The 12614-nt window shown below is 37.0% G+C and overlaps 1 protein-coding gene across 2 annotated transcripts in view; it reads left to right on the top strand.

Annotated features, from left to right (window-relative positions):
• SMCHD1 (structural maintenance of chromosomes flexible hinge domain containing 1) overlaps window positions 1-12614 on the top strand; it is a 70445-nt gene that overhangs the window by 28738 nt on the left and 29093 nt on the right. For both annotated transcript variants that reach the window (XM_039706261.1, XM_039706263.1), the window contains 6 exons: window positions 6092-6236; window positions 6450-6546; window positions 8079-8151; window positions 9851-9990; window positions 10970-11104; window positions 11930-12157. In XM_039706261.1, coding sequence (XP_039562195.1) covers window positions 6092-6236; window positions 6450-6546; window positions 8079-8151; window positions 9851-9990; window positions 10970-11104; window positions 11930-12157 — 818 coding nt within the window. The remainder of the gene's footprint in view (window positions 1-6091; window positions 6237-6449; window positions 6547-8078; window positions 8152-9850; window positions 9991-10969; window positions 11105-11929; window positions 12158-12614) is intronic.

The following is a 12614-nucleotide window of genomic DNA, read 5'->3' as shown; positions in this document are numbered from 1 at the left end:
TTTGTAGTAGTAGTAGGTGTTGATCTCGCATATAGTTTGTTGGCTCTGTGGCAGGCATAAAAAATAAAGTTTTGATGGAATCTAAAGCTCCTTGATGTGAGCTTTCCCAAATTTGTTGGCTCTGTGGCAGGCAGTTTTACATAAAAAATAAAGTTTTGATGGAATCTAAAGCTCCTTGATGTGAGCTTTCCCAAATGTACTTAAAAAAATAAACTTCATTAGAATCACCCTTTTTCCTCATGCCATTATTGACATAAATATTCATAAAACTAGTATTTGTTAGGCCAACTTTCATGCATAAACCACAGAAACTCATTAAAAACAGGTTATACGTTTAAAATAAGCATGTTGAGATTGAAGTATTTTTAAAAATAATTAAGGAAGAATCCTATGCAAAACTACATTCTCACTTGGTTGTAATGGATGTATCTCTTTACTGCAATGCTTACTAGAATACTCATTTCAGAAAGGGTCAGAGTGAAAGGAGAGGTCGTGGGGTAGCCTGGGAGTGTTTAGACTTTCTGGAGCTTGATGATGGTGACAATTAATGTTGAGTGTTTGTGGCTAAGAGAGCATGAAAGGCCATCAAGGCATATACTGTGGTGGGAGCCTGTTACAGACCACCCAGCTGGGATGCAGAGGCAGATGAAATACATAAACAGCTGGGGGAAGTGTCACAATCACAGGTCCTTGTGGGGGACTCCACCTTACCAGATGTCTACTTGAAATAAAACACATTAGAGAGGAAATGGTCTACAAGGTTCCTAGAGTGTGTTGAAGAGAACTTGCTGACACAATTAGAGAGGGAGCCAGCTAGGGAGGCTCTTTGTGACTTTCTTTTTGTGAACAGAGAAGGACTGGTGGGTGATTGTCTTGAGCACACAGTGTTCACTGTTCTTGAAGTAAGGAGAAGAGTTAGCAGAACTGTCAGCTTGGACTTCCAGAGGGCAGAATTTGGCCTGTTCAGGTGAGTGGTTGACAGAGTCCCTTGGGAGGTAGTACTCAAAGGCAGAGTAATCCAGAAAGACTGGAAGAAGAGCAAAAAGGAAGTTTACAACCTGAACTTCAGGAGAAGACTCTGGCCTCCTCAAAGATCTGCCTGTTAGAGTTCTGTGGAAAGAGGCACTGGACAGACTGGAGGCCCAAACAAGTTTGTTAGTATTCACAGTCACTTCCAAGTTCAAATCTTGAGTTCTGTGGAAAGAGGCACTGGACAGCCTGGAGGCCCAAGTTTGTTAGTATTCACAGTCACTTCCAAGTTCAAATCTAGTTCATCACAATGACTAGAAAGTCAGACAAAAATTCCTGTCAGTTAGACAAAAATATCCGTTCAAGCTCCTTGCATGTATGAACAAGGAGCTACTGGCAAAACTCAATGCAAAGAAGTATACAGAAGGTGGAAATGGGACTAAGTAACCAGGGAGGAATACAGACACTATCCAAGCATGCAGGGATGGGTTTAGGAAAGCCCAAGTCCAATTGGAATTGAAAATGGAATCGCTAGCAAGTGATATCAAAGTCAAGAAGATAGACTTCTTTAAATACATAGGTGACAAAAGGATGGCTGAAATAAACATGAGCCCACTGTACTAGCAAGTGATATCAAAGTCAAGTAGACTTCTTTAAATACATAGGTGACAAAAGGATGGCTGAAATAAACATGAGCCCATTGTTGAATGAGGCAGGGAACACAGGATGTGGAAAAGGCTGAGATACTGAAATCGTCTGCCTAAGTATTTTCTAGTAAGACAGACCTCAGGAATCCCAGACCCCAAAGACTGGTGGAACGTCTGGGGCAAGGAGGATACATCCTTGGTGGAAGATGATCAGGCCAGGGAGTACCTAAGCAAACTGGTGATACCCAAGTCCATGGGCCATGATGGGATGCACTCATGAGCCAGAGGGAGTTGGCTGTTATCCTTATGAGGCCACTCACACTAATTGAATAATCATGGCAATTGAGAGAACTGCCTGATGTTTTGAGGAAAACATCACTCCTATCTACAGAAATACAGGAGGAGGACACACAGAGCTACTGGCTAGTCAACTTCATCTCAGTTTGTGGGAAAGTGATGGACTAACTAATCCTGAAAACCATTTCCAGGTATGTGAAGGACAAGATCATAGGGAATAGTTAGCATGGATTCACCTTATATGATAAAAGGACTAGCTGAGTAAATGTTGTCCGTCTAGACTTCAGCAGGGTTCTCATCAGTAAGCTCCTTACAGAGAGGCTCATGAAGTTTGGACTGGATGAACAGAGTGAGGTGAATTAATGAACAGCGAGCCCAGAGTCTGGTGATCTGGAGAGCAGCAAGTAGGGGTTATCCCAGGGGTCAATACGGGGTTTGACCCTGCTCAATATCTTCATTAATGTTCTGGATAACAAGACAAAATGTACCTTTAGCAAGTCTTCCTGGTAACACAAAACTGGGATGAGTGGCTGGTATGCCTGAGAATTTGCCACCATCCAGAGTGACCTCAACAGGCTGCTGAAATCATCTGTCAGGAGCCTTAGGAAATTCAGCATGAGGGGTGAAGTCCTGCACCTGCAGAAGGACAACCCCCTGCCTGCCACCCAGGTATCTGGAAAGCAGCAGGAACGGACCTGGAAGTCCTGGTGGGCAGGCTCCTATCTACAGAAATCAGGAGGCGGACACACAGAGCTACTGGCCAGTCAACTTCATCTCAGTTTGTGGGAAAGTGATGGACTAACTAATCCTGAAAACCATTTCCAGGTATGTGAAGGACAAGATCATAGGGAATAGTTAGCATGGATTCACCTTATATGATAAAAGGACTAGCTGAGTAAATGTTGTCCGTCTAGACTTCAGCAGGGTTCTCATCAGTAAGCTCCTTACAGAGAGGCTCATGAAGTTTGGACTGGATGAACAGAGTGAGGTGAATTAATGAACAGCGAGCCCAGAGTCTGGTGATCTGGAGAGCAGCAAGTAGGGGTTATCCCAGGGGTCAATACGGGGTTTGACCCTGCTCAATATCTTCATTAATGTTCTGGATAACAAGACAAAATGTACCTTTAGCAAGTCTTCCTGGTAACACAAAACTGGGATGAGTGGCTGTGGGGTTTGACCCTCCTCAATATCTTATGTTCTGGATAACAAGACAGAATGTACCTTTAGCAAGTCTTCCTGGTAACACAAAACTGGGATGAGTGGCTGGTATGCCTGAGAATTTGCCACCATCCAGAGTGACCTCAACAGGCTGCTGAAATCGTCTGTCAGGAACCTTAGGAAATTCAGCATGAGGGGTGAAGTCCTGCACCTGCAGAAGGACAACCCCCTGCCTGCCACCCAGGTGTCTGGAAAGCAGCAGGAACGGACCTGGAAGTCCTGGTGGGCAGCAGGTGGACACAAACCAGCAATGTGCCCTCACAGGAATAAGCAGCAACAACCTCTTGGACTGCATTAGGAGCAGGTCAAGGGAGGTGATCCTTTCTCTCCGCTCAGAACTGGTTAGGCTAGCTAGGATACTGTGCCCAGAACTGGACACATTACATTACAACATAGAGACATGGATATAGTGGAGAGAGTCTAGCACAGGCCCCTGAAGATGATGAAGGGACTGGATGGTGCCAAGGCAGTGAAACAATTTTCCCAGAAAAGTTGTGGTAGCCCCATCCCTGGAAGTGTTCAAGGCCAGGTAGTGTGGGACTCTCAGCAACCTTGTCTAGTGGAAGGGGTTCCTGTCCACAGCAGGGAGGGGTTGGAATTGGATGATGTTTAAGGTCCTTTCCAACTCAGAGGACCATTCTATGATTCCATGATCTCTTACCTGAAAAAAGTCTGGAGGAGCAGTGACTGCTCTGCCTGGAGATGACTCATGAGGGTCTTACCAATGTCTGTAAACAATAGGGAGTGTAAAGAAGGTGGAGCCAGGCTTTTTCCGGTGGTGCTCAGTGACAGGACCAGAGCCAATGGGCACACACTGAAACACAGGAGGTTCTCTCCAAACATCAGGAAGCAGGGGTTCTTCACTAGAAAGGTGATGCAGTGCTGGCACAAGTTGCCCAAGGAGTTGTGGGGTTTCCTTTCTTGGCGATATCAAAAGTTGCCTGAAGATGTTTCTGGGCAACTGACTCTAGGTGGTCCCACTTGAGCCAGGGGCATTGGATAAGATGACCTCCAGAAAACCCATCTGACCTCAGCCATTCTGTGAACTTTATCTACAAGGGGGACAGGAAGAGGGAAAGAAAAAATAAGCTGATTTCTTTGCATTTAATATTAAAATTGTTATTTTTGTCACCATTTTGGGAGGTACAGCTAACATCTGTTTTCAGAAGATCAAAGGGAGGGAAAAAAAAATCAATGTCTTCTATTTCTTCCACAAAAGAGGCTTTGAATGCAAATTCTTGAGGCAGAAAATAGTTCTTTGTATGTAGCATATTCTTCTAAAAGTTTCTACGTATTGGCAGAGTTGAAAGAGAGATTCTTATATGACTGTAAAGGAAAAAAATGTTTGGCATTACTTGAAAAGAGTAGTTATCAAGACATATGTCTGAAAACATGCCATGGAAGGCTCAAGATATTTCTGTGAATAAAGAAGAGAAAAAAAACCTTGTTCTCTGAACAGGAATCAGCCTTGTCTTCTCTTTTATCTCTTTATCAAAGTGAAAAGAGAATCTTATTGTTTTCCAATAGCAGTGTGGCTTCCCCCCAGTATGGCAGCATTCAATTAAAGATTCCTTCAGCTGTAACAACTGAAATGAACAAATCTCAATGGAAAGGAATAAAAATTTGAAAAACCAAATTAGCTAATAGTATGGTCCTTCTAACACATGGGATACCAAAAGCAACTTCAGCTATCTATTGCTGCTTTTTTATTTATTTAGAAGATAAATCAACATTTTTAACATTGTCAGTTTATAAAGGTAGATATTTCAAGTCTTTATTTTTGCAATTGTGTTTTCTCAGAGGCAGCCATAAAGCTTTACACTTGTTATTCAAAAATATTAACATTTGTCTTACTGTTTATGATGTAGATTCTAAAAATCCAGAAAAGAACAATGTAAAGAGAATAATTTGTTTCTCAGCCAAAAGTGCTTTTTCAATTTCTCTAACAGAAGGTTGTCAGTGAGTGTTTATAGTTGTTCTTGATAAGCTAAAAAATCACCATAAATGCTGGTTAAAATTGAGCTTCCTAAGTCAGTCTACATGGTTTGTGGTTTTAGATCAGACATGTTCTTTTGGCAGTTGCTCACTTTAATATTGCGGAAGTTATTCTACTGTTACTTTCTCAAATCATTTTACAATTTTGTCATTCAATTGCAATGATAAAGTTGTAGACACTGTAAGGTTGAGGTCTTTCTGTTGTTATAACCAGTAACTAATTTTGGCCAATACAAGGTGTCTGTCGTCTCTTGTGCAAAGGAAGCTCCCTGATAATGGGCACCCCTAGGTTTTATAAATAGTTGTTAATTTGAAATTTGAGTTTGAATTTTTTTGGTAGGATATTAATTTACCATTTAGCTCAGCATGCATTGCTTCTTTTTTTCAAGGTTACTTGATCAAGACATTTTGATGGTTCTTGATTTACATGTTCCAGTTGATAGACACTCCACTTGTTACCACTGTTAGGTCTTGTTTGTTAGTGCCTAATTAGAGGCATTGTAGTGGGGCCAGGTTTCACAGGAAAGATACACTCATGTTTCTTTTTCTAATACTCATCATTATATAATCTTTATTTCTCAAATTTGAGGCAGTTGTAGAACAAAAATGTTCTGTTGCATGAATTATTTATTTTACCAGAATTAAAGCAATTAAATATTCAAGAAAAGCTGTCCACACAGAACTTTTTCACTTTCAGGTGCTGTATTGGTGTTTTGGATACTTTGGGAATTTTGACTATCCTGTTACGTTTCTTATACTGTAGTCTTCTGCTGTTATATTTTAACTATTGTTTTTATTGTAGTGTAAGTTAAAAAAGAAGAACATAAACATAACTTTGGTTATAACAGTATTCTGAACAGCCTGTTTGTGTCTGAAAACCTCTTGGCTTAATTGCAGCCTTAATCAAGAAAAGGCCAAGGAGCACACATAATTCTTTCTAAAAATGTATTGTCCTTTTCTCTTAGAGGGCAAACCAGAGAAATTTTTGGTGGGTCTCCTGGAGCTTCCTTTTCGAATTGGAGTACCTTTTAATATTCCTTTGGAGTTGCAGGATGAATTTGGTCATGCAACACACATGACAAATCGCATTAAACCAATTCTGGAAGCTAGGTAATTCAGCCATCTTATTTTTTCCCTTTCTTCATGTGACAATAATATAATAATACTTTAGGGTTTATCTGAATGATATACTGGGAATTTCTCACATAAATTAACTGATATTTTTGCTTTCATTTTCATAAGAATGTCTGAAAGTATCTTGTATATTAAAACACTGTGTTTGTTTTTAAACTGATTCTCTTTTGTTTTCTATGTATTTTCTAGTGGATTAACACTGAAGCATGAAGACATACCTGTGGCAGCCAAGTGTGTCATTAAGGGTGTTACTGCTAAAGGCTGTGTAAATAGTTGCCAGGGCAAGGTAGGCTAATAAATTTAAACTTGAAGTAACATATTAAAAAGACACAGAAAATAATTTTTGTGTAAAATGAATTGTCCCGTAGTTTTAGCTTAAGTTTGGTGTACACTAATTACTACAGGTATTTCTTGGGATATTTTTTAATTATCTCTTAGAGCTCTACTTGAAGCAATTTGTATTCCCCATACCTGCACTCTTTTCACAGCTGATGGGACTGGAGCTAGAAGGGCTGAGCAACACTTGGATGTGTGTAGAGTGTACCCAGCACGCCAAATCAGCTGTCTTAGTTTGAACTAACGCTGAGATTGGTTTAAGCCAAATCATCCTGGTGACTTTTGTGCTGAAAGATGATAGGAAGCTAAAGAAGATGAAATCTTTAATTCTTATTCAGATGATGAGTAGTAACAGCTAATATGCACGGTGTCTGCTCAAGCTTCTTTGTTTCCACTGTTCTTGTGGCACTTACACACTTATGTTACCCAGATCCAGCCTGTTACTGATGGATTCTCAGCACCTTGTTAAGTTTCTACTTTACTGTAAACCCAAAATGTATATTCCATTTGAAAAAGATTTTTTTCATAAAACAGATCTTAATGCTTTTGATAAATACAAATGAAAATATTTTAAAAATATTTTAAAATTATTTATAAGGCATAGTTACACAGTATTTTAGCCAGGTTCCTATCCTTTCATTTAGTCTCACACTCTAGCATAGTAAAGACAAAGCTAGGAGATGAGGTATCCCATTTTACTGTTGATATTGTTGCTTAGAAAATAGCAAATAATGTTGCTGGTGGAAAGATGTATAAAGAGGTGAAAGAGCATATACCTGCTTATTGAAAATTAAAGGATGTTCAGTGTAGTAAATTTTGTAGGCAAAGTTCAGAATTTAAGGTGAAGGGCAAGAACAATGACATCAAATGGGGTGGATTATGAGAAATAGGAGCAAATGTGCCAGGCTTTAGCAAGAGATAAATTTGGTGAGGGGCAAGACCAAAAAACATATAGGGAACTTGCAGTACAGAAATAGTATCGTACCATAATAATCAAAAAAACTATTCTGATTACTATTTTTCATTATTCGATTTTAATGTGAAAATTTTTTAGTAATGCAGTTTACAGCAGTTATTTTTCTTACATACTTAATCAAAGATGAGATGGACAGTGATAGTGGTGCCTTGCTAAGGAATAACAGAATTTGCAGACACTTATTTTAAAACTACTTTTTTTTAACTTCTATATTTTTCCTCATTAAAACAGCCTCTAAGCAGGAAATGGAAAGTTATGACAGCTGCTTTTCATAATTTCAGAATCATGTAGTTTAACATCTAAATCCTGAATTGAACATCTCTGGTTATAATAACATGGAAAAGAAGTTTCAGTACGGGGGCGGGGGGGAAATGTTTATTTTTTGTAGCACTTCAAGACAGTGTCTAGGGACTTCTGAAATTAGCATATATACAAATTGACATGATTATGTGAAACTAATATATGGTTTTATTTAAGGTTAATAATTAAATTATTCTTTTCATTAGAACTTTAATCTGAAGATTACTCTTCCTGGTTTGAAAGAAGATACACAAGTCATTAAAATAAGATTGCAGCCTGGTAAGTATCCTTAAAATATTTAGTGAAATTCTGTTAAATTTTATTCTGACACTAACAAAAGCTTCTCCCAAGAAAGTAAAATATTTAGTAAGTCATAAAAAAAGGATCCAGGTGATGACTAGAAAGGAAATAAAGCCAAAAGCACCTCATTCTTGGCAGGAGTATCATTGTACTCACAGCCCAATCTTACCTACTATTCTAGGGGATGGAATATTTGTCTGCTTATTTGAGACACATTTTTGTCTTATAATTACTTTAAATCTTTTTCTACCTAGCACCACAAATGAATTTCTTATCTTGTTTTTCTTTAGCAGTAAGACTTTTCACCTGTGCTAATCTGCATTGACCTGTTCTCCCTGCAGAAAACTTCTTATGACTGAAAAAGTGCTCATTCAGTTTCTTAACCAAGCAAAGGGAGATGCTTTGGCAGTTGAATTGTGTCAGAAATTTTAATGTTACATGCATTTATCATAATGCAAGACAGGAACATAGAAGTCTGTAAGGACAGTGCCCTTACCAGAATTTTATGTTTGTGGATGTCTTGGTTGAGAGGATTCCCTTACATGAGATCTGTTATCCCTTGTTACCTGGGTTTTTCTGGATTTGGGATATAAAGTATCATATGAACAGAAAGTTTTGGCCTCCCAGATTACCAAGCTTCAGGCTTGTCCATCTCATTTTTCAGAGATACTTGCTTCTACTTTGTAAGACTAACAATGCAGTTTAGTCCACTATTCTTTATCCTTTGAGGAGTTCAGGGTTTAAGAGATACTTGCTTCTTTGTAAGACTAACAATGCAGTTTAGTCCACTATTCTTTATCCTTTGAGGAGTTCAGGGTTTATGTAGAAAACACTGAAGTGATTGGACTTGAGACAGACTGTTGTGTGTTGGTGTTATTTACCTTGGACTGTTACTTACCTTCATCCTTCATTCTGCTTTTGACAGTGTAGAGATACTTCACTGCCTCTTTCTTCTCACTAGCGTTATATCCTTGGCTTTGTAAGCTGTTTTTTGAAGAAGTAATAATAAAAGCTATTTCTCATTCTTCAACCAGTGAGCTTGAAATAGAAGATTTAATAAATCATGCATAAAGGATGCTTCTGAAAAATTATCATATTTGTTCCTTCAGAACCTGTCTTTTAATAGTAATCTATTACTTCCTTCTCTTTTTAAAAACTGATAAAATAATTGTGTTCCAGGAGATAGACTTACCTGAATAGCTTCACTTTGTTCTCTAACTAATGACAACAAAATTTTCTTTTGTATATTTTTGAATGCACATTTTAGCTGTGATAGCTTTGGCAATTAATGGATATCTCAACATTAATATTTTTGGGTTTATCATGTCACAAGAAAGCTCAAAGTTTCTTTTTGTGATGAATGTGAATCCATATAGCATGTATACACAACTACATCATGTATTTAGACCTTGTATATTCTGAATTTCATCATGTTTGTCTAAGTGTTCTCTTCTAAAATAATTCAAAAAGTTGGCAGATGATATGTGTTGAAGGACAGAAAGTGTAGAACTTTCCACTACAAACAAATATATATACCTGAATTGTTGGAAATTATTTGTTACCACAAATGTCTTGGTAGCTTGGCTTTATAATCTGTGAGACAGCAAAAACTGAAATTTACTGTCTCACAAGTTATCCAAAATGTAACTATTGTTCTGCAATTGTGCATTTTTTACAGGCCCTCCTTGTCAATTGAAAGTAAAACCAGATTCAGAAATTCTAAAGATTGAGAATGGTACAGCTTTTCCCTTTCAGGTTGAAGTTCTGGATGAATCAGGAAATATAACAGCACAGCCAGAGTTGATTGTTCACTGTAAGGTAAACTGCATTTCATAGTGTGCCATAAGGATTTTTATTCTTACTTTTTAAAGGGCTGGAAGAAGAATCTGTGTTGGACTCTACATAGAATTTAATATCTTTAGCAATGCTTTTGAAGTTTCTACAGCTTGCCACCCATAACTATGACTCTCTTACCTCTTATCTATTATGAGCCATTCAGTAAATTTTAGAATCAGTAGAACATGACCTTTAGAAAAGGAAGAGAAAATGTGAGGATATATAGGTTCAATTTTAAGGCATTTTAGACCGTATTTATCATATACAATATTAAAATTTATTCAGCAAAATAGCTTCAGAAAGCTTACTTCTGGTATTTATAAGTTGAAAATTCAAGTCTAGTGCCTAATAATAATATTAGAAATTATCATAAGCACCAATATAAGCTCAGAAGGGAACGCGTATCTTGTTCTGACTTCAAGAGGTAAAAAAGCTTCCCCTTTTGGCCATCTTTTTTTGACTCAAGAAAGTGACTTTTCCAATTCTAGTGAAATCCAGCAAGGATATATAAAAGTTTTCCCCGCTGCAAAACAGGCTGCATTCCATTTGCACTTTATATAGGTAGATGATCTTCTTGTAGACTGGGTTTGCAGTGATATGATGGCATGTTGAATGTGATGTTTAAATTCCTTTAATGTGTGATGTTTAGTAAATTACTTTGCAAGTTAATTCAATTTATTGCAGACGAATCTGATTATTGTGTGTTATTAAAGAAAGTGAATAGATAGTGTACTTTATTTTTATAACTTACTCCTTTCTCCCACACATCTCTTATCACCTGCAGAAAAATACAGGTGTATTTCCAACTGTCTTACAGTTGTTGGAAAACTGAAATATCTTACATTTTTTCTGTAAATCATTATATATATATATATATTTGGACTTTGCAAATAATCATTTCTGAAATAATCATGGTAGTTCTGTAAAAGAAACTTGATGTTTAATCTCACATCTTAAATAGTTTTTAGGTGCTTCAGACCTTCCTGTGTATTCTGTGGACTGCAGTAATGGAGGAACAAACATTTTAACTGGTCCAGTTATACATGTACAGAATATCAAGAAAGACCAGATGTTGAAAGCAAGGTTTGAAGTACCTGTAAGTATTGGTTTGAATGTTTGGATTAACAAAAGATTGCCAAGTTTATTGTACTGTCTTCCAGCATTTTTTATGAATAAGCTTAGCTTTACCAAAGTTAGTGGTTTTTAGGTATCACAAACCTTGTAATCAGATGGCTATGCTTTTTTATCACTAGAAAATCATAAAAAGGCAGAGAGTTTTTCCAGTTTTTTCTTCAATTCTGACTCTATTTGTTAAATCCCTGAGCTGTTTCAGAAATATGCATGTTTTCTGAGATTTTTCTTCCCCTTGTTAATCCCTGAATTGTTTTCACAAATTGCCCTCATTGTGTAAACATTTTAGTGTAAGAATAGGTATAGCAATCAGTAGGTTTTTGTAGCATTTCAGTTTCAGAGCCCATGAAGTATTAATTTTTTTTAATGCTATTGAACATTCTAGTTTTCCGGCAGTCAGGAGAGTCACACTGCTGGAGAAAATAAGACCCCTGTGTGTGTTTTACCTTGGAAAACTGTGTGAATAAATACTAGTATGGCAAGATGAATTATATGAAAGGATACTTAGGATTGCACTTAAAAATTATTTTGTAAATTTTATAACCTACTACTTCTGGAATAGAAAAAAATCTAAACAGCTAGCATCAATTCTAGTATCTATTAAAAGTTGTAAGTATGTTGGCATATCTTTTTTATTTACTTTTGACAAGTCAGGCTGATTTCATGTTTGGATACCTGATCATACCTGGTAATTCTGAGTAGAGCCATAGGCTATTATGACATTATGTGTATGCCTATCTAAATTTAATATCTTAATTATATGTCTTTTTTTTTTTTTACTCATTAATAGAATTGCATGAATGTGTCACCAGTAGAAAAGATTATAAAACTTCTTCCTAGCAGTCATGTTGCAAGACTACAGGTCTTAAGTATGAATGGACAAAATGCTCTTCAGATTAAACATCAGGATGAAATCAGTTGCGTTGCTGGCCAAGTAATGAATAAACTTATATTTCAAATGTATGATGAAGCAGAAAGGGAAATACCCATAACTGCAGCTTTTGCCGAAAAAATCAAGGCAAGTACTATTGAGTAAAGAGCAACATAATATGAGGGAGAAATACAAAGCTGATACCCTTAAAATCCGTACATGTCAGACTACTAAATAATATTCCTCAAAACTGTATTAATAAACATGGAAAAGTAACTCTCCTTTTAATTATTTTTTTAAAATATTTTTATTAATTAAATGTCAAGTGGTGCTTCAGGGTAATATTATGAAAAGCAGGTTAGTATTTCTACTGCTTCTCCTAAATGGATTAAATAATTGTCATGTATTTATAATTCCTCAGATCCAGAGCCTTCCCAACATTTAGGAACTTTAGATAGGTAGGTTCTCCATGAAGGCTTGCTTGTCTATCTTATCCTGTGGGTGTACTTATGTGGAGTCTAAAACAAACATAGAGATTCACCAAATATATGACACTTTTATCTTTCCAAGCTCAAGTTCATTGAGGGTAACCCAAAGTATGTTT

This window comes from Passer montanus, unplaced genomic scaffold (assembly GCF_014805655.1).
Source record: "Passer montanus isolate IOZ18808 unplaced genomic scaffold, ASM1480565v1 scaffold19, whole genome shotgun sequence".
Classification (NCBI taxonomy): domain Eukaryota; kingdom Metazoa; phylum Chordata; class Aves; order Passeriformes; family Passeridae; genus Passer; species Passer montanus.
Note: the sequence above shows the minus strand (reverse complement) of the source record. Positions and strands in the feature narration are given on the sequence as shown.